We start from the raw sequence: 22,418 nt of genomic DNA on the forward strand, positions 1-22,418 counted from the left end.
GAGTGTGGGGGATGTCTTTTAAGGGGCCGGCGTATGGAGAGAGGAAGTTTCCAAGAAATAGCGCCTAATGTGCCATTTTCAATTTGATTTGGATTTCGATCTACTTCTATTTTTAACATTTTGTTATTACTAACTATACTTTCATGTTTCTTGAAAATTGAAATAAAATAAATTACTCAAAAAGTATATGAAAATATTTAATATTATGTGAAGTGAAATTTATGGTAATAAAATGTCATGGCCTTCACATTTATAGACGACACACTAATTTTTAAACATGATAATTATTTATGCGTTCAAAAAATACACGGCTCCAATTGATATAAATTATGATAAAAATCTTTAGAAATGAATGCAAATCCTAAAGGAAGACTTGCAAAAAAGGCGTTAGCACTCCAACGCCCAAGTTAGTATTGAATTTAGGAGAAAAATAATCGTAAGAAATAAAATATAATAAGAAATCATGATAGAGTAGCAATCTCGTGAGAGAAATTGTGCTAAGAGTGCAATTCGAATGCTAAAATAAGAATAGAGAGTGGTTTTTCAGATTTTGGAAGATGTTCTCATAGAGGGATTGAAGGTGTCCCCTGTTGGTGGACTGCACTTGTATATATAGAGGGGGCGTCCCACTAGGCTGAGACTTTGCACACCTCCTTTATTCTCGAAAAAGGGGGACGAAATATGTGGAAATAAGGCAGGATTCGATCTTATTTTCAACTGATCAGCTCACAATAATACGTCTTTGCCTAGGGGAGGAATCCTATTTTGTAGGGAGTTCGTTTAGGTTTAAGAGTCCTAGGTCTTCGCGGCACTTCCCTTATTCTGGGATGTCTTAGTTGCAAAGGGGATCCTCTTAATGTTGATGTGGTCTAATGTGGATGTTGACCTCAGCATTGATGAAATGCCACATGGGAAAGTGGGCTGCCACGTGTATAGGCCTTTGGGGTCTAATATTTATAGAGTTTTGATTATAATTCGAGTAGGAGATATCTTCAACCTTCCATTTGCCAATCTGTTTTTGGGGGCACTCGCCAAGGCCATTTGTCAGGCCTTCTTGGGCTTCTTAAAATGTTACAGGCCTCTCGTTTCTTTCTTTTTTTTTGGATCGCTTGAGACTTTTCGGGCCAGTCAAATTTTATGCACGTCAATTATATTCATTATTAGATAATTAAATATAATTTATTTTAAAAGCAACTTTACGTCATATTTTTTAACTCTATTATATAATTTTTTTATTGTATTAATAATACTTAAATTGATTTTTTTATTTGTTTCTTTGTCTTTTTAATCTAATATGTTAATTTATATATTTTATTATTATTTATAATATACTTTAAAATATAAAATAATATTGTATACATACCTAGAGAAAACGTGCCCAAATGTCTAGGTATTAGTAATGCATAAAGTTGGAAATATTTGAGGAAATGGGATAGAAGTGGGAACTTGGAGCTTACCATCAATAGGAATTGCCAACAATTCCACTACCATCAATAATTGGGTAATTATTATGCATATACTTATATAGTTATTATTATTGCAGAAATCAGATTAGATCTCATAACAAAATTAGTCCAATTCTTAAGTCGCAATTTCCTAAAGGCCAATTGGGCCTAAGCTGTGACCAAGAAATATATAATAGGCCCAAATTCAAAACCCACTAAGAGACCAACTAGTGCTTATGTGGGCCTCCAACTTTCGTATGCAGCAGCTTTAAGATAAATGAAATGCTTAGTGCACGGTACTCCCACACCAGAGGCAAGAGGATAATCCTAAACTCAGATATTTTCCATTGAAAGCACGAGATCTGACCTAAGTAGTATGCGATAATTTCATGAGTCGGGTAGAGGATGAATCGTGCATGACCAAAACACGTCTATAGTTCAGATGCTTTTCATGAGGGAATGAATCTACTTTTTAACAGACAGAGCTCATGGATTATTGTTGTTGATGAGCTTGATGATCAATGATTGGGATTAGATTGGAAGTACTTGTGGGAATAGAGGATTGATGAGTATCTGATACTCTTTAAACATGCCTTCTTGGCAAAATTTGCACCTTTGATAAAGAGAACTTCGGCACACAGAAAACCATTATTGGAATATTTTTTCTTAAAGTACGTTCCCTTTTTTTTGGGGCATTTGTGGTAAGAAAATTATTAAGAAATTTGAAATTCTAAACAATCACAATTATTCGTGTATTATAGATTTAATATGAAATTGCATAATCCCCCACCCCACCCCACCCCACCAAGAAAAAGAAAACTGGGTTTGGTAGTGGGTGGAAGATGATAAAAGGAGGGTGGGGGTGGGATGGTGAGTGCATAAGCTGACAAAGCAGGCAGATGGAAGATGTAGGAGCAAGAAGCAGCATGAAATTGTTACTTTATAAGACCGTTTCTACTTTTCCACTCGTTTTGATATTTGACCCAAAAACTGGTGTGATGCAAATATTTTTTTCCTCCAGTCAAGTTAGGGGGACTACAGATTTGGAAACTATTACAAATCAACTTCCACACTCCTTTCTTGCTCCAAACACTTAACAAGACTTGTGTTTTGGTGTTGACTCGGGTTGGCGTCGGGTACTCCTTTGAATCGGCCAAACCCAAAACACATGCACAGCATGTCAAAAATTATAACAGCAAGCGAGATATAAAGATCTGGTTTACTACATATTTGTTACCTTTCGGTGCTATGTACCGTCGTTCCAACAATCAACGTTGTCGAGGAGTTCATCAAGAACTCGTTCAAATGTAGTGATAGTACAAAGAGTTGTTCAATAATAGCACTGTGTCAAAACTGTACCAAGAGGGGAGATGAAAATTCTTTTTAGCCAATGGGAAAATCAACTAAAACTAAAGATTTACCAGAATCAAAATGGAATAGGGTGAAAACTCCATTCATCCAAATCTCATAAAGGTGTCAGAATTATGAATCTAAAAAGCAAAAATGACATATCTCAAATGATCACACAACACAGTACTGGAATAGGCAAGAATAGTTCAAGAAAAAGAAATTAGCTGTCCCATGAAATGGTTCATACAACATGGTACTTTAATCGACAGGAATAGTTCAAGAAAAAGAAATTAGATGTCGCATAGCTCGTACACCAGGTTACCATTTCACAGCGTTTTCATGGCACATCAATAAACAGCTTTGAACTGACGTGGAATATATTCCAATTTCAAGGAACCAAATTCTATCCTAACCTAGAAACATCTGCCAAAAAAGAGATAACACAGCCTCTATAACAACACAATCAATAATAGTAATGCCAACTTATACTATACATATAAAATGTATGACATATGTCCCAGATAAAGTAACTTGGAAAAAGCATACATGGACAGCCACTGATCACATTGAGAAAGAGAAAAGAAAAGCAACCATATATATGATCACATGTCTGCATAGGAACATGTATTTTGGTTTCTGCTTCATTGTTGGAATGTCCTTCTATAAAAGCAAGAAGGTGAAAAATAAAAAGTTTTCCTCCAAACTAGCTTGCAGGATCTTCTAAAAGAACCAACCAAATCTTACTCAACCAAGACACTGGGCAAGCTCATCATAAGGCTATCCAACTTTATCATAAAGTAAGCAACTTAGCAACTAGGGGTAGACTGTTTAATTTACCATCTAGCATACATAGCAAAACAACATGGAACATATGAACCCAACATCCAAATATTCAATTAGTACCAAAAAGATAAGGATTCCAAGAGAGGAAAAAGAATATGTGCAACCAAGCTTCTCCCTTTTGCATAGTATCTATCTATCCACACAAAGATAGTAGCGAGTTGAATACAATGTAATCCGACCTGTCATTTACCGATAAGCTCTCAGATTTATAGAGAATTAATTTCAAGACAACCAAAAATCATTTAACCAAGGATTAGTTTCTTTTCCAAATAAGCAAAATTGCAACAACAAGACTTGGAAATGATTCCAGAAAATAGAATTCATTCATTTTCGCCCGTTATACATTATCATAAAAATTCAAGATTGATTTCTCATGAAACCCAAACTAGCCTTATAAACTCTCCGCCATTTCCCCCATCTAATTCCTTTCTCCTAAACATCCATCCAGTCCACAACCACCATGTAGTAATGGCACACAAGTTGAACAATTCAACCCCATTAAAATTTAACAAGTAACAGAAGATTACAAAAAGCCAAAGAGATCCAAGACTAAGTAACAATCAAGCTGATGAAAAATGCGGACGAGGAGGAGGTAATAACTGATGAGACTGATGCACCTGATTGCCCCCGCTCCCGTTACTCCCCGGCGAAGCATACTGCAAAATGAAAGGATGCTTCAACAGCTGCCCTGCGGTCCACCGCTTGGCCGGATCTCTCTGAAGACAACAAGCAATAAAATCCCTGAACTCCCTGCTGGCAGAAGCGGGCGCCTCCGGCGGCTGGGACATACAGATTGCGCACATGAGACTAGCCCAATCTCCTTGCCTTCCAACAGAAAATGGAAACTTGCCCAAGTAAAATTCAAGAATGCTGACTCCTAAACTCCAAATATCGCCCGCATATCCATCATATTGCCCATGATTTAGATCCGTATTAATTCTTTCAGGGCTCATATAAGCTATAGTGCCTACAGATGAATTACAAGGGTCCATGGTTTGAGCCAGAACACGGGAGACGCCAAAATCAGCTATCTTTACGATTCTTCGGGAATTAATGAGTAAATTAGAGGGCTTGATGTCGCGATGAACGATTTTGCGCTTGTGGAGATAGTACAATCCGCAGAGAACCTGGCGGGCGAGATCAGATAGAGAAGGCTCATGGGGGATGTGGGTACCCTCAAGGGATCCCTTGTCCATGTACTCGAGGAGCACTTGAATTTCCCCATTGTGATCGAAGAGATTGTGGCATTTGACGATGTTAGGGTTGTCGACATCGCGAAGGATCTGGATTTCGCGGCACATCTGAATGCGGATGGCGTCGTCGTGGTTGCCATAGATGACTTTGAGGGCGTAGAGTTTGCCGGTGGGTCGGTGAAGGACTTTGTAGACGGTGCCGCCGGCACCGCTACCGATGCGACTGACGCGGTCGAGCTCGGCGTATTCAAGGGGCTGGGAAGAGGAGGCGGAGGAGGGAGCGGAGGAGGGGGGGAGAGGGAGGGGAACGGCGAGGGAGGGGTCGCGATGGGGGAGAGGGAGGGTTAGGTCAGGGCGGCGGCGACGGTTGGCACGATTAGCAGCATCGGCGGCGGGGGGCGGGTGGAGGGGCCTCATGATGGAGAAAAGAGTGAAAGGGATGAATGAGGGAGGGATGGAGTGAAAAAACAAAAAAGGAAAAAGAAGAAATGGGGAGGGGGGAATTATAGTAGAAAGAAAGGGAGGATAGAGGGAAGAATGAGGTCCATCAACATGGAGATGAAAATCGGGGGAAGGAGAGGAGAAGGTGAAGCCGAGAAGCTGATTGATTGATTGATTGTTGTAAGAGAGAGAGAGGGGAAAAGAGGAAATTATATATATATATATATATATACAAAAGCAAAGCAAAGCAAAGCAAAGAAGAGAGTGAATTGAGAATAGAATGAGAATAGATGAATGGTTATTTTCTGATTTGAGAGTAAGGGGTAAAACAGACATACACATTACACACCTTCTTCTCTCTCCTTTACCCTATTCCCTATTCCCCCCCTCCATTTTTCTCTTTTTCTATTTTTGCCCCATTTTTATTTTTCAATTATAAATTGCTACTATCATTATATTCAATTTGATATATATTTTAGGTTTTGCATCCCCTACCTATCATTCTATATATTTTACGTGTTTAAAATAGTAAATATTGCATCTTTATATTATATCAACACTTGTTAAATATCTTATGAGTATAATTAGTAAGTTAAAAGTTAGGTAGTTGTATCACACCAACACGTGCTTGTAAATAATTATTCAAACATAATTTACATAAGTGAAACAAAATTTAAGTTTATATGTTGATCCACATAAGGTAACAAAACTGAATGGAAATGCATATTCTTTTTAGATCAGTATGTATGCTAAAATTCCTCAAATCCATTCAAAACAAAACTAAACATTAATAAATTTTATATATTCTTTGTTGATTCCACAAAATTCATTTAATTGTTACTGCTCCAACTATATTAAATACTTTACTTTATTTAATCTCAAATATAATTTATTTTTTTAGGATAAATGTAAATTTTATTAATAAAACAATATCGTACAATACAACAGTGCTCAACAGTGCTCATCAAAAGCAATTTTTTCTTTTGTTGTGTTTTTTTTTAGGGGGAGGGAGGGGAGGAGGAGTGGCAATAGTAAAATTGAGAGGAAAAAGTATCTAAAATGAAAGAGAGGGGGAATTATAATTATTGGATTTTGTTAGGGGGAGGGGATGGGATGCTATAAGAAAAAAAAAGCTGGGGAATCCGAGTGTCAAAAGAAAAGGGAAGAGGATGAGTCTCGATGGAGGCGCGTGTAAACACGGACCAATGGACATGCATCTGACACACGATACTCTCATTTTGTGTGTGACAACGTTAAATAAGGCGCGTGTCAGCAAATACAGAGACTGGGGAGAATTTATTTAAGACAAAATGGTTCTTGTGATGAGAATGTTAGAACAAGGCTTATTGTATAAATTATTAAAATACATAAACCCATTTTGTATTAACAGAAGATGGTAAGGTGTTTGGTTGGGCGCAGTCAGATAACACCTCTTCTACTTATCAGTCCCTTATTAATTTTGACATGAAAATTGACACAAACAATACAAATTTGAATATCTCTTTATGATTTGATGTCATCACTCTCCCCAACTTACCAATTCTTCCATTTCTCTACATTATAAATTCAACTTCACAATTGTTGCCTGGTTTACAGTGTGAACTAATCATTGGAATTCAGGATTTATGTCATGGATTTTATACTTTGATTCTATTCTTTTATTATTTTTATAATACTCCGTTGATCAAATAACCTTTAAGTCATTATTAAAATTTTACTTTAAAAAAAGTCTTTTTTAAAAAATTATCAATATTTTTTTTACAGCAAAAGTCATGAAGAAAATAATAAAATTTCAATTTCTTTTTTAAAAGAAAAAACCAAAGTTGAGGAGCAAAGAATGATGTAAGGTGACGAGGTGGTGTCAAAAGTCTCTAGAAGCACAGCCAAACAATTCCTTAACTTGAATATTTTGTTATTAAATGCAGTTAAGTAATCTACATATGCACTATTATAATAATAATAACTGAGAACGAAATAAGTTTTCAACCCATGAGAGACTCTGTGAATTAATTCTTCCAAAAAAAAAAAAAAAACCAAAAGGACGAATTTCAAACTCTAAATATTTAATAAGCCCATCATATATATATTATATAGTGTGTGTGTGTGTGTAAGTGTCCATTCTGAAAAAGACAGGCAACTATAGTACACGTACGCAACATCAACATGCTTTCAACATAATATAATACATGTTATTATTTTCCATGCACAGTTTCTTCTTGTTTAAATAGTCAAGTTTGTTTTATTTTCAACCTTTGTTTTGATCTCTACAACCGGCGACTGACCTCAATCTTTATAATTTTTCTTGTAATTCTTTTTTTTATTTGTGAGTATAATTTTAATTTTATCTAAAAAAGACTATTTTAGTTTTCAAGGATTTCAAAATTGTAATTTTACCCAGAAGATCCGCGTCCTCTCTACCGAGTCCGGATCGCTACTCGGGTAGGTCTAGCGACCCGCCTCCAATAACCCGAGACGCGTGACAAATGTCTATTGGGCAACAGAACCCCCCTTTGTACGATATAAGTACTCCATGCTCAGTGCATGTATGGTACGCCGTTTCTACTCATCTCTTTAATTTAGATCACTCAAACTCGCTAGCTCAACAGCGATCTTGATACCAAGCACTGACTTAAGCATTAAAGGGCTTTAGGTGGGGACAATTACAACAAGTCGAACGATCTCCACAGAGTATATAATTCTAACAAATGTGTGTATAGGAAGGTAGGTAGAAAGCAAGATGAACAAAGAGTGGGTTGTTTGTATACATAAGTAGCTCAAACACTTGTCTTAATAAAAGAAAGTTTGCAGTGGAAAATGGTAATGAGCAGCAGAAGCAGCCTTGCCAAACAAATCCTCTTTATTAAGGATAATGTTGAAATCACATGCTTCTTGTTACTTGTTTTGAAAATGTACTCAAAATAACGCCTTCTGCCATATCCAACAAATATTTATGAGTATGGAAATGGTTGAGCCGAGTAGACAATTTTCATCCTTATGTCTCAACCCAAACTCTTGTCAGTAATGGCTAAGGAATTTTCCCTTTGTATTTATGACTTGTCTTAAGTTGAAATATATTTTCAAATTTACTACTCTCCTTTTTACACTTGAGAACTGGATTTTCAAACCCCCTTCAGTCCACACACACACCAGTTGACTTGAAAATTTGCACAGAAAAGGGAAAAAGATAAAAGAATCAATCAGGGCAACAAAAAGTCAACATTAAGTTTCTGATGAGCGTACAAGTAGAAAACAAGAAGGTCTACTAATCAAGAGCAAAAAAGACAATCAAGTATAAGAAAAGTCAGGTGATTTGCTTATATACTAAATAAAAAAAAAAGTCATAATGATGCGGCTAATCACAAATTAGCGGACACGTCTTAAACAGAACAGAGATGTGAACCAAAAGTTTGGGGCAGACTTAAGAAAAGAAAATATGGCGTCAGCCGTCAGTTAATCTAACAGCGTTTTAACTAGACAATCTTGATTATACCTAAGACCTTAAACAACAAAATTTTCGTAGAAAAGACAAGACGGTATCTGAACAAGATCTTCACAAAATAAATGAAGAGCAGACGACTATGATAATAAACAAATGGAAGTCGACACTTATTGCACGTACATTGCTTTCACACGGCGACACAACCAACAGAAGATTTGTGCTTTCGTTAGCCTAACATCATCTTTACTTAATCCTAGAGGATTAATCTAAAGTGTGTCGACCCCAGCTATTGAAAAAGTCAATGATTATGTAGTACTAGGCTTTTGAGTACCAAGAGTGGATGTAGGAGGGGCATATATGAGTATCTCCACTCCCCACACCTCTGCATCTATCCATTTCAATGCTGTTGTCTAGGCTGCTCTCCCGTGCCTTTAATTTTTGGTGTTCCACAGGCTTCACATGTAGGAGCTAGTTGCTGCAATCAATCAAGTAAATATGTAATCTATGGCACCATCACAAGGTATCAGGTCTGTAAGGGGATTGAAGGCTATACATTCATAAAGTACAAGGAGATATTGGCAACCTTGAAGGATTTGCTCATCACTAGGAGTTCTGTAAGCATTACAAATAAAGAAAATAATAATTATTGTGGTTGGGATCTCTCACATTAATGGTTAAGCATTTGCACTATAGGCAGATATGAAATCCGTATATATGAAGTGGGATGCACATTGTTTAGGTTACAGATGAAACCTTGCGGAAAATAAAAGCAAATAAAAGCCAGTATCACCACCAACATGTTTAGGCCCATGGGATAACAGAATTTTACGCCGCGCTCTATTTTCAGCAGCAGCCAGAGCTTTCTGGCTTAGTGAAGGCAAAGGAGGTTGACGAGAATAGCCACCCAATCTTCTCCCAGGGAGATCAAATCCTTGTCCGCTTCCAGTAATGCCCTTGGCCATGAGTTCTTCACATTCCTACAGTAGTAGGAAACTAAAATCTCCAGCAGAACAAGGAAAAGAAATCCATCTGTGTCAGGTTGATGTATAGGCCAATGAAAATATCATAACTGATCAGCAGCTGAGAGGAACATTTACTGCCTGCGGTGTAGGAATCCAGAGACTGGTTGGCATTTTATGACAGGATATGAGAATGTTTAATTGAAAAAACAAAAGAACAAAAGAAGGTAAAATAGATTTTCAAAAAAAAAAAAAAGTACATTTGATGCTATAATACGATCTGCGATTATAACAACTCATAAAGTACTTTAAAAGAAAAGCAAGAAACAGAATAAGCAACAGAATCATAACCTTTCTAATTTCATCCAAAAGATTGTAGAAATCAGCATTATGAGGGCCATATTCATTGTGGCAAAGCTCATGAAACATGGTATCAAGAATCTGCTCGTAAGGGAAAAAGTCTCACTCATTGTTTAGTCTGCACAGTCTCGACTTAACCTCAGCCCCTCCTCCTATATTTAGCCCTAGAAGAGATGGATTGCTCGGACTGCAAATAAAGATTCCCCATTAACAAGCAGACTAGGAAATAGAAAGACTGAAAAAAATCCTACGAAAATAAAGGAATCTTCATCCTACCAAAACTCAGAAATGGCCCTAACTTTCCATTTTCTTTTCTGCATGATAGGTTGGACTTGCTTTGCAACTTCTTCAAGAATTTCCCTTGCTTCATCCTCCCAAATCTTCTTCAGAGGGTTTGACTTCCCAGACTTTGTTAAGATCATTCAGGTCCATGCAGACAGCGCAAGTTCACACAGAACTGATGAAAGGCAAGCACCGGAGAGTGAGTTAAAATGGATTGCTATATCTAGTGATTCATTCTGGAAGCAGATTGAAATGATGTCACTAAAGCCAAAATAAAACTTTTTCACGTAGTTCTCAAAAAGAATAGTCTAAGTATGTTTCAAGCATGTTTAAGACAGAGACAAGTGCATCCTTTCACTTTCTGTCCTTAATGAGCCTAAAACGCACAAGAGCGGCTCAGAGAATAGATGCATCAAGCACAGCACTCACTGAATACCCCAATTCACCTAGTTCCAGTAAAATCAAAAGGCAACACCATCACACCTTTGCTCTCACAAACTTCCAGGAACTATCCCAAGTTGAATTTCCAGTCTTAAGCCATATTCATAACACAGAGATAACTATAATATAACACAATAATCTGGATATGAAAGACCACAATCCTGCTGTTTATGTGAAACCATCCTATCTCCCTTTGATGTTTCCAAGGTCAGAAAAAACTCCATAAACGAGGATAATGACATTTTAACACTAATACGAAGAACATTCTGAACTGCACACCACTTTATTTGCATATCAATTTCTGCATTGCCAGCTAAACTGAAAATTAAAACCAACCCAGATTAAACTTCCGACTTTTTCAATGAAAAAGAACATAACTTTGAACCTTTTTCAGGAGTCTAACACTGAAAATCAAATATTCTGAGCATTCTTTTGCAGTTCTAGTTCAAGAACTAACAAAAACATCAAAATCTGTATATTTTAAGCAGAACAGATAACTGAAAGGGGGCGGGGGGGGGTGGAAGAAGTTTGGCAATTGGAAGTACCGGGAAATCGACTGAAAATCACGAAAATTTGCTGCGGAACATAGAGGGCGTCGGCCTAAAATTGTCCGATGAAATTCCCGATTTTTCTTGTGAAGCAAGCTACTCAGAAATAGACCGCTGATTTCAAAATTTTACTCAATGTTATTTAGATTTCTTTTGGTGTTTTTGTTTTCCTTTCCATGAGTCCAATACAAAATGGGGCAGCCCAAATATTTATGAAAGTTTATCTTTGTACGGAGCCCAATCCCTTAAATAATATGCTGTTGAGGATGTTAGTGGGCCTTCAGATTGAGTTATGATATTCTGAGACACTCTAACTTGAACTACAAATTTTCAACTGAATTTCCCACCAAAATTATACTGCTCCTCTCTCTACTTCTTCACCCTCTCCCTCTTTCTCTCGACAACGATCAGGATCCCAGTCCTCACATTCAGAACATACCTCACAAGAAAATCCAAGCTCCGCAACAATGGCGGAGAACTCCTACTTTCGTTGGCCTCCGTGTCTAATGCTCTTGATTATTAGCGTTCTGGTTTCGCTGCCCACATCACATTCTCAAGAAAGTAATGATCTTAAACTCCTCTTTTTATGTGTCCAACATCTGTACTTTTTCTTTTTCTTGGAGTCTTCAACTAATTGCAGTTTCTTGAACTCTTCTGGTTGATTAGTTCGACATTCTTGAATTCAGCCATGAATTATACGATGATCGTAATGTTTTGTTCTGTATTTCAGGTCCAACGTATCTGGGATTCGTGTCAAATGCTACAGAATTTCCAGCAGAAGATTACTATGATTACATCATAGTCGGTGGTGGCACAGCTGGCTGCCCACTCGCGGCAACTCTGTCGGAAAAGTTTCGGGTTCTTGTTCTTGAAAGAGGGGGAATTCCATATGGTAAACCTAATTTGATGACTCAAGATGGATTTCTCACAACTTTAATTGAAGCTGATGCCCATGAATCCCCTGCTCAACTTTTCACATCTGAAGATGGAGTTCCAAACGCTAGAGGCAGAGTTCTTGGAGGAAGTAGCGCCATAAATGCTGGTTTTTATAGTAGAGCTGATCAAGATTTTTACACCAGATCAGGGATTAACTGGGATCTCAGAGTTGTTAATCAGTCATATGATTGGGTAGAGAAAGCCATTGTGTTTAGGCCTGAGTTAAAGAATTGGCAATCTGCTGTAAGAGATGGGCTATTAGAGGCTGGGATTGATCCATATAATGGTTTCAGTTTGGATCATGTTAGGGGGACTAAAATAGGGGGTTCAACGTTTGATAGTTCTGGTAGAAGGCATAGTGCAGCTGACCTTTTGAGCTATGCAAATCCATCAAACATTAAGGTGGTGGTGCATGCTAGTGTGGAGAGGGTTCTTTTGGCATCCTCCTCCGCTTACCCAGATGCAAAAAAGTCGGCTATTGGGGTAGTGTTCCGCGATCAAACCGGACAGTATCACCACGCCATGGTGCGGGATAGGGGTGAGGTCTTGCTGTGTGCAGGAGCTCTAGGCAGCCCTCAGCTCCTGCTGCTGAGTGGCATCGGGCCAAGGCCTTATCTTGCTTCCTGGGGGATTCCTGTGGCACACCATTCACCATATGTTGGTCAGTTTTTGTACGATAATCCAAGAAATGGAATATCCATAGTGCCACCAGTGCCACTCGATCATTCATTGATTCAAGTTGTGGGCATTACTAGTTCAGGCACTTATCTAGAAGCAGCCTCCAATTCAGTACCCTTTGCCTCCCCTGCTTGGCCAATCTTCATTCATTCTCCTGGCTCTGCAATTTATCTCAATGTTGCCACTCTTATGGAGAAAATAGTCGGCCCACTTTCTTCTGGTTCTCTCAGATTGGCATCCACAGACGTGAGAGCGAACCCTATAGTCCGGTTCAACTATTTCAGCAATCCAGGAGATCTTGAGAGGTGCGTGAATGGCACAAGAAAGATCGCTGATGTGCTGAAAACTCGTGCTATGAAGGATTTTAGGTTCCATCATTTGTTTGGAGCTAGAGAGTTTCGATATGTGGGTCCTGCACTGCCTATTGATCAGTCTAATGATGCGCAGATGCGCGAGTTTTGTAGACGCACGGTGAGCACCATATGGCACTATCACGGGGGCTGCCTTGTGGGAAAGGTTGTGGACCACAACCTCAAAGTTATGGGGATCGGTGGTCTGAGAGTCGTCGATGGCTCAATGTTCACAGTATCACCTGGTACGAATCCTCAGGCCACTCTTCTGATGCTGGGGAGGTAAGTATCCAGTATTTTGGTATGAATAGATAACTGGGGGAAAAAGCTTAACATCTTTGTGATTTTTCCATTGCAGGTTTTTTGGTTTGAAGCTAATTAGGGAGAGAATGAGATAAAACCGACCATTTGCCTTGTGTGGAGAAATGATGAACCAATGAGATAGAAAGATGAGTTGCCTGCTACAAAGAGTTTGGGCATAAACGATGTCCATTTGGTGAGAGCTCTACATTTACAAAGCACGGAAAGAGAAATTTATCTTCCTAACAGTGGCTATAAATAAACCGCACCTTGGAATATTTTCTGGAAACAACTTGGAATAATTCAATTTGTGAATGAAGATAGTATCTTTCTCTCATTATGTATTTTGTGATGAATGATGGATGCCCCTTATCTTGAATGTGAATATCACTATGCTATGGTTGGAATGGCATCGGGAAAGTAGTAAGAAAATCATGTGAATTTCATCTCTGTGTCTCCACTTTGAATCATGGAATGGCGTCTAATGAAACATGAAAATGCCTTATAGTATGAGTTTTTAGCACATGAGTAATGTTTCTTGTTCCATTCGGGCAACTCTGTAGATTGCTGAAATAGTTCAACTCCTCAAGTATAGGAGTCAGTCTCACACCATAAGAGTGGCAAAATTGGCAAGGCAAGTTGGAGGCTGCTTTCAAGTAAATGCCCAACCCATGATTGAGTTGAAACTATGGAGATAGTGTTTCTTGGATTGTCATCATAGATATGAATATGCATCAACCTCCATAAGGGTTGTTTCGTGTGCAGAAGCTCAAATTCAAATATGGTCAACACAGACTCAACTCTCATTAATTTTGTGAAATGAATTTATGATGTTGTCGGCCCATACCTAACCTAACTTCATATGAATCAAAAATCAAGCAAAGTGGGCCCAACACATTTATTCTCCATCCACCAACAAATTGGAGAATATATTCAGATATTTTCACTTATATAATAAGGTAACGAGATGGGCCCAACCCAGCAAGAAAAGGAAGAAAAATACAAAAAAAGGTTGGTCAAAAAGGCACAAGGAATGGACAGTGTTGAGTTCTCAAATCTCCCATCTAAATTACAATTACAACTACAATTGTGGGTGTGTTTGTTTGTTTCTTAATTCTTACGCTATATTAGTAATGATATTAGTTGCTTCACTGATCAGATAGATTAAGATACAACAAATGAGTGTTTGTCTGTAAAATTCACATAAAATTGCCACATAATCAATCATACATTGGAATTGGAAGTGCCTCTAAATAAACGCATGCAAAAGGTCTACAAATATAAAGAAATTATTAATAAGTAATAAGAGTTAATGATAAGATGGTGAGCAGTGCACTGATTATGGTATTGGGAAAGCTGATGGGCATGGTACGAGGTAGGAATGTAATGCTCATTCTATGCAAATTCATAAATTAATATTCAGACTCAACAAATATTATTACACTCACACCCATTAAAAAAATATAAGTTGGGGGTTTAGATTGAGTTTCTACCCATTAATATTTATGGATCTAAGATTCTAAATACCCAATTCGAATTCATTTTTTTTTTACCCAATTCGATTAAATTATTATTTTTCAATTGATCTATAGTCAAGTGAACAACTCTAGAAAAATTAAAATATTATAACATTATTTATCGTGTAATTCTTTAACTAAGTATATTTTTTAATTAATAAATAATTACATAATCAGTTATATAAATGTATTATCATACTAGGTATATTTTCAATATCTTGATTGGGAATAATGCTTGCTCGAGACTTGAAGTGATCAAATTGAATTTTAAAATTTTATAATATTAAAATCGGTTGCTACTAAATATGTAGATTTAATAGTTTCATAAGATTATTTTGTAATCGGTATTATAAATAATATATTATTTTTAAAAAAATTATCAAAAAAGAGTTATTTATGAATTGATCTCAATAATTTTAAATTTATCAATAAATTATGAATAAAAATTTGAATAGAATCTTACCCTTTTCATTAGCTCCGTGGGTGAGAGGGAGGGGTAGGAGGGTTGGTGAATGGTAGGGCTGGCCATCTCCACCTCTCTATAACTGTATCTATATCTATATACACATCATATCACGTCCACGTTCACTCTAAAATATATCTTCTACTTTATTCTTTTTTTGGTTTTCGTGTCCTAAACTCATTTACTTGTATATTTTTCACAACTCCTCCACTCCACCCAATTAAAAGTGGTAAAAAAAGAGGCAACACCACACCACCACCAACCAATATTAGAGGATATACACATATTTGTGGTGCATTACTACATACATATTGAAAGAAAACTTACTAGTTGAAGTTGTTGAGGATCAATCTCTCTAAGTAGTAACAATGAATATAACACCAACCATCCCAATACAATGTCTAATCATTTTTTTTAACATATCTCCTCCTACCCCTATATCTATACTTCATTTTAAATTCATACTTTGAAAATGATATCTCAAGTGATTTAGGAATGAATACATCTAAAAATATCTATCACTCTCTTCTAAAATCTAAATATACACATCTTTTCAAAAAAGAGGATGATTCCTAGATTCCATTATTATTTTACTTCAATAATAATGTCTACATTAAATGTTTTTCTAGTACAATAAACAAATCTTATTCAAATCAAAGCCAAGTAATCAGACCCCATTCACTAAGTCCAACGGGCCCAAAACCATATTGACCAAAGCATGCTTCTCAAGTAGCAATACTGACATGCCAATCATTCTCAATTCTGTCACCTTGTTGACATGTCAACACCTAAAAAACCAATTCAGTATTAGTAGGTTAAATGCTATTCACCTCACTCGTCACGTCATCCATATTTTACACATATTAAGCAACATCATACTAAAAGGGTGTTGGTAGGAATATTGTGGACAATTGGATCTGATTGATTGGAGATACATGGAAAAACACTCCTCGATATATGGTTGATTTGACAAGATCCATTTTGGTCGGCATATCTCCTATAAGGTAAGTCCAACGGTTGGATAAACAATAACTAAAAAATATATGTCTAAAGGATTTTGAGGATATCTCAACCACCTTTACTTGATCCCTTGATCTCTCATAATCTGCTCCTACAAAGAGAGGTCACGGTAAGCCAACATGTAACTAACCTAAGCACAACAAGATTGCTCGATATTCTCTAATTTTCTATGCTCTGTCTATGCATTTTCAGCACTTATATTAAAATTACATAATTTATTTCACTCAATCTCGTATTTTTACTTTATTTCTTTATTTTATATTATGGAATCTTTACTAACTTAAGTATATGATGATTTTAGAATTTTGAAAAAAAATTCTTCAATTTTATATGGTGATACTAAATTTCAGTATACATAAAATAATAATTAGTGATTAATCATTGATATTTGCTACTAGTAGTTAGCATATAAATTGTCATAATGATGATTGAAATGGTGTAAATTATAATATGAAACATTGGAAAAAATAATCCAATATGTTTGATTTTATATTTGGCATTTTCTAAGACAAGATAAAATACACTTAATATTTATTTTTTATACTTTATTTATGTGTTATTTTATTTTTCAACTTTCTATATATAATATAAAAGAGACATGATTTGACATTGAACATTGATTTTTATCTCCAAAAAATGCATAATTAAATATACAATATTTGTATACATACATATTTATATATAAAAATATATGTAAAAGAGATATAATTTGATAATAAACAGTGATTCAAATCTCAAAATCAGATTTACACCACTTATTTTAAATTACCTCAAAACATAACCTTTATCTCCAACATACACTTATTTATCTCTATTTTTCTCTTTTTATCTCCAACATATCAAAAACATAAATTCATACACTATAAAAATATTGCATACCCAAAACTCTAATCCAAATCTAATATGGTTAATGATGTCCAAATACAGTGTGAGGGGTCACCATCACCAATATCATTTCACCAACCCTGATTGATTAAGGGTCAAAAGAGTAATTCCAAATTGTGAGGAGGACAAGCATCCCACTTTGTCGGATCAAACAACGGAGAGAATAGTGGGCTGGAGGCTGGAGGCTGCTCTCCACCGTCGATGTTGTGGTGACATACATACATACACATAAACATGCATGCATCTACATACATACAAGGACATATATAGTTAATTATTTTTGATTGGATGGAATTTAGCAGAAATGTTATGTCCATAAATATATATATATATATATATATATGCAGAGAGAGAGAGAGAGAGAGAGAGAGAGTAGTGTATCTGTAATTGTGTATATTGGATTTAGTAATAAAAATCATATGTGTGTGCGCGACTGCGTATTGTTGCCTTGCTCCTTTGCCAACCTCCTCTCATCATTCAAACTTTCCTCCTCCCTAAGTCTCCTCTTCTCCAACAACTTTTGACGCACGACTCCACTGAGAAAACAACATGGCTGCTCCCACCTCCATCTCCTCCGCCTCCCTCACCACCTCATTCCCCCCTCACTCTCACAACAAACTCTCTAATCCCTCCTCCTCCTCTCTCCGCCTTTCCTTCTCCTATTCCTCCCTTTCCCTCCAAACACTCTCCCTCTCCTCCAATTTCAACATCCCCAATCCACGCTCCTCCACCATTCTCAATGTTCTCAAGACCCTCCACGACTCTCAATTGCTGTCCCAGTCCCGAGATCCGGATCCGCTTCTCCAATCTCAGAAGCCTACTATTTTGGTCTCCGAGAAACTCGGAGAAGCTGGCCTCCATTTGCTTCGTGGATTCGGCAATGTTGAGTGTTTGTACAATTTGTCGCAGGAGGATTTGTGCTCCAAGATCGCCGAGTGCGACGCTCTGATTGTGCGGAGTGGGACCAAGGTGACGCGCCAGGTGTTTGAAGCAGCCCAGGGCAGGCTCAAGGTCGTCGGACGCGCGGGTGTTGGGATTGATAATGTGGATCTGCAGGCGGCCACTGAGTTCGGGTGTTTGGTGGTCAATGCGCCGACTGCAAATACCATTGCTGCCGCCGAGCATGGCATTGCTTTGCTCGCTGCTATGGCCAGGAATGTCGCGCAGGCTGATGCTTCCATGAAAGCTGGTATCATAGCCATCTTTCCCTTCTTCATTATATAACTATGTTGTTTTAACGACGGATCCAGAATTTATGCGAGTAAATTGAAACGGCAAGCCAAATAAACTGAACTGATTTTCATAGTCGCACTTCCTTCTGTAGTATATTAGGTATGATTTTTTAAAAATCATGATGAAAAGATCTCAAAAGTAAGTTGAATTTCTTTTTGATCTCCTTGAAGAGAGCTGAGATCCTAGTGGAGCTATGCTCAGGATTTTTCTTATATAGATCGTATGTAAAATACCACTTAATTGTAGGGGCGTGGCATTATCAATACCATTTGGTGATCTCACACCTGGTCCATATGAGAAAATTCCTGAAACTCAATGCAGATCTGAATGGGAAGACCGAACGAAATGCTTAATCTCGGTGTAAATCTAGGAGAGTCCTTCTTCCTTGTCTGGAAACATAAAGTTCCCCTGTATCAGGTTCAGTATATTGACTATTTATAGGAAAGGTGTTTTGTCTTCTACCTTCGTTCAAACAATAGCACTATTGGTCTGCAGACAGGGCTTTTGTTTGTTTTAAACAAACAGCACTCCGGCATGATGGCCCTAAATTTAGTGCTCTATATACTATAAAGAAAACATAAAACATATGCGTATATCTAGCACAGATTTATTAGGGAAAATAAATTTCAGGAGGTATATATTTTCCTTGGAATTTCAGAAGGATATTAGGAGACAAAATCAAATATAATATGCAGTTTTACCATAGTACCATATATGTACTCACTTACTTGGTGAATATCATATATTATTAGCTTTGAGACTTGACTTATTAATTATTATTTGTGATGCTTTTGACAGGAAAATGGCAACGTAACAAATATGTTGGTGTTTCTCTGGTTGGCAAGACATTGGCTGTCATGGGCTTTGGTAAAGTTGGTTCTGAGGTTGCAAGACGTGCAAAAGGCCTTGGAATGCATGTTATTGCCCATGATCCATATGCTCCAGCTGATAGAGCACGTGCTCTTGGTGTGGAGTTGGTATCTTTTGATCAAGCCATTGCCACTGCAGACTTTGTTTCGCTACACATGCCTCTTACTCCCACCACTAACAAGATATTTAATGATGCAACATTCGCGAAGATGAAGAAGGGAGTGCGTATGATAAATGTTGCTCGGGGTGGCGTTATAGATGAAGATGCTTTAGTGAGGGCCCTTGACAATGGAACAGTTGCACAGGTTCATTGTTATTACATCCTCATGAAAATATTATGTGCTGCAAAATGTTCTAAATGGAAACAAAATCATCTTCAGAATTCTTTCACATATATCTTTCTCTTTGAAATTATGTAAATGGTTTTTTAAATTCATATTTTAATTCAGTTGAAACCATTTAGGTTCTTCGGAAAGGCTTAGATCTATTCTATCTAACAATTTTATGTCTTAAGTACCGAGATATTCGGAAAATGTACATTGCAATCTCTTGTTATAACATTATCCAGTCCTGCTATTGAAATTTTAAGATGAGTCCTGTTTGTCCTGATGTTTATAGGCAGCCCTTGATGTGTTCACGGAGGAGCCACCATCCAAAGATAGCAAACTAGTACAACACGAGAATGTCACAGTTACACCACATCTTGGAGCTAGCACAAAGGAAGCACAGGTACGAACTTTCCAATTGGATTGTCATCACTTTTTCATGTGTGGGCTGTTAACTTCTTTTCTTGAATATTCTGTCAAATTAATGGGAGGTCTGTATACTGACATTTCAGGAAGGGGTTGCAGTGGAAATAGCAGAGGCCGTTGTTGGCGCACTGAGAGGGGAACTTTCGGCAACTGCAGTCAATGCTCCGATGGTTCCTCCTGAGGTAAAAGATCCATTATGCACGCATGCTTGCCTAGATTATGCCCTTTAGATTACTTCTTTTCATATTTTAAGTGTGATGATTATGTTTCTGATTTTCATATCAGGTATTATCTGAATTGGCTCCTTATGTTGCTCTAGCCGAGAAGCTTGGTAGGCTGGCTGTACAACTGGTTGCTGGAGGAAGTGGAATCCAATCTGTGAAGGTGGTTTACAGGTCATCTCGGGATCCAGACAACTTGGACACCAGACTTCTTCGAGCCATGATAACAAAGGGCATTATTGAGCCTATATCAGATGCCCATATTAACCTCGTCAATGCAGACTTCACCGCCAAGCAGAAAGGGCTCCGAATTAGCGAGGAAAGAGTTGTTGTTGACTCTTCCTCCGAGAACCCTATCGAGTCTATTCAGGTCCAAATAAGCAATGTTGTGTCAAAATTTGAAAGCGCGTTGTTGGACAACGGAAACATTAGCATCGAGGGGAAAGTGAAGTATGGGACACCTCATTTGACATGTGTGGGATCATTTAGTGTGGACGTGAGCTTGGAGGGAAATCTCATACTATGCCGTCAAGTAGACCAACCTGGAATGATTGGGCGAGTTGGAAATATTCTTGGAGAGAGCAATGTGAATGTGAGTTTTATGAGTGTGGGAAGGACTGTTAGGAGGACAAAGGCCATTATGGCAATCGGTGTAGATGAAGAGCCTGACAAGGATACCCTGAAGAAGATTGGAGAAGTGCCTGCAGTTGAAGAGTTTGTGTTCCTTGATCTTTGAAGTTTTGGTCGATTTGGTTTGTTTAAAAGTCTGAGGGATGTCACAAACTTGAATATGTTGCAGTAATTTAGAATAAAAGACATAGGCAACAGAGGCTAAAACAAAACAGCTATGGTGCCAAATTGTCTCCAGTGTTGATGGATATTAGATAAATTTTGGTTGGATTTTTGAGTGATGTTGTTGTACCAGAAAAATGGGTTTGCTACTATATAACTAATATATAATTGATGTGTTATGGCAATATGAGTGGTGGGGTTGTCAAAGTTAGAAATAGTGTTGGTAGTTGGTGCGTGTGTATTGTGTATTGTGTATTGTATATTGTTGCGCTTGGGCGTGGCGAAAATACACTCTTGAATGTAATTCTTACTGATGAATAATAGATTCAATTTGGATCTGTTGCTATGCAATGCAAGTATCCGGTGAAGGAATCGATAATATTGGTATTAGTTGCTGGGCTATTGTTACATTACATATTTTGTGTCAGCTTCAACACGTAGCTATTTTCTCTAACTGCAGATTACTACTACTACTCATCTTCAAAAACAAAACGCATGCAATGTGTTGTTGCTCATATTGATATTAGCAAATAACTAAACACTTTTCACTCTCTCTATTTTAACTTATACCTAAACAAAAACATATAAACTATGATATTTATTTCTAACAATTCTCTTTTCAGTATGTATTTATAATATGAAATATGTGAAAATTGTTTTAAAGAACATCTATGTATCCGCATATAAATTTCAGGAAATAAGAAAATAACTAATTTTAGGAAATTCAATTTATACTAATATTAAAAAGAATTAGTTTTAGCTCGTACACTAATATTAAATTTTAAAATGATAATAATATTTGTAGATCAATATAATGACTTACATCCTTAATCGTATATTAATTTTTATTTTGTAAGGTGTGTTGTATTTTTAGATTTTATAGATGTAACAAGTGTATATGAGATGGTGTTCAATGTTTAAAGAAAAACAAAAACGAAAGAGGATTAATATGGAATAATAAGTAGTTGGGTGGGTCAACTGTCAATTATTAGGGTGTTTTAACTTGAGTTGCTCCATCAATCCATGTTACACCCTGCACCCTGCTTCTATATATAATATATGAACAGAGTCATTAGATTTCGGTTTCAATTTCAGAATCA

General features: G+C 37.1%; 3 protein-coding genes and 1 long non-coding RNA gene across 4 annotated transcripts; 2 read left to right on the forward strand and 2 right to left on the reverse strand.

Annotated features, from left to right (window-relative positions):
- On the reverse strand, nt 3,933–5,475 carry LOC105157897 (mitogen-activated protein kinase kinase 5). Its single transcript, XM_011074418.2, has one exon. It carries the CDS (start codon nt 5,246–5,248, stop codon nt 4,199–4,201), a length of 1,050 nt encoding a protein of 349 aa, XP_011072720.1. The 5' UTR covers nt 5,249–5,475; the 3' UTR covers nt 3,933–4,198.
- On the reverse strand, nt 9,379–11,427 carry LOC105157898. The gene is made up of 4 exons (XR_847483.2): nt 11,299–11,427; nt 10,307–10,487; nt 10,022–10,217; nt 9,379–9,811 (listed from the first exon to the last, which is right to left on the reverse strand). It is a non-coding gene; the product is annotated as an uncharacterized LOC105157898 (long non-coding RNA).
- Nucleotides 11,630–13,900, forward strand: LOC105157899 ((R)-mandelonitrile lyase-like). Its single transcript, XM_011074419.2, has 3 exons — nt 11,630–11,862; nt 12,032–13,547; nt 13,624–13,900. The coding sequence occupies exons 1-3, from the start codon at nt 11,769–11,771 to the stop codon at nt 13,661–13,663; spliced, it is 1,650 nt and encodes a 549-aa protein (XP_011072721.1). The 5' UTR covers nt 11,630–11,768; the 3' UTR covers nt 13,664–13,900.
- LOC105157901 (D-3-phosphoglycerate dehydrogenase 2, chloroplastic) lies at nt 17,815–21,674 on the forward strand. Its single transcript, XM_011074420.2, has 5 exons — nt 17,815–18,639; nt 19,482–19,858; nt 20,172–20,282; nt 20,392–20,487; nt 20,591–21,674. The coding sequence occupies exons 1-5, from the start codon at nt 18,000–18,002 to the stop codon at nt 21,260–21,262; spliced, it is 1,896 nt and encodes a 631-aa protein (XP_011072722.1). The 5' UTR covers nt 17,815–17,999; the 3' UTR covers nt 21,263–21,674.

Source organism: Sesamum indicum, linkage group LG3 (assembly GCF_000512975.1).
Source record: "Sesamum indicum cultivar Zhongzhi No. 13 linkage group LG3, S_indicum_v1.0, whole genome shotgun sequence".
In the NCBI taxonomy this organism is placed as follows: domain Eukaryota; kingdom Viridiplantae; phylum Streptophyta; class Magnoliopsida; order Lamiales; family Pedaliaceae; genus Sesamum; species Sesamum indicum.

What these genes read in the sequence shown, in the direction of transcription:
- LOC105157897 (XM_011074418.2), bottom strand. Translation starts at nt 5,248, where the DNA reads ATGAGGCCCCTCCACCCGCCCCCCGCCGCCGATGCTGCTAATCGTGCC.
- LOC105157899 (XM_011074419.2), top strand. Translation starts at nt 11,769, where the DNA reads ATGGCGGAGAACTCCTACTTTCGTTGGCCTCCGTGTCTAATGCTCTTG. An exon ending in CACATCACATTCTCAAGAAA is followed by an intron (nt 11,863 to 12,031) that starts GTAATGATCTTA and finishes TCTGTATTTCAG; the next exon opens with GTCCAACGTATCTGGGATTC. An exon ending in ACTCTTCTGATGCTGGGGAG is followed by an intron (nt 13,548 to 13,623) that starts GTAAGTATCCAG and finishes TTTCCATTGCAG; the next exon opens with GTTTTTTGGTTTGAAGCTAA.
- LOC105157901 (XM_011074420.2), top strand. Translation starts at nt 18,000, where the DNA reads ATGGCTGCTCCCACCTCCATCTCCTCCGCCTCCCTCACCACCTCATTC. An exon ending in ACAATGGAACAGTTGCACAG is followed by an intron (nt 19,859 to 20,171) that starts GTTCATTGTTAT and finishes TGATGTTTATAG; the next exon opens with GCAGCCCTTGATGTGTTCAC. An exon ending in CTCCGATGGTTCCTCCTGAG is followed by an intron (nt 20,488 to 20,590) that starts GTAAAAGATCCA and finishes TTTTCATATCAG; the next exon opens with GTATTATCTGAATTGGCTCC.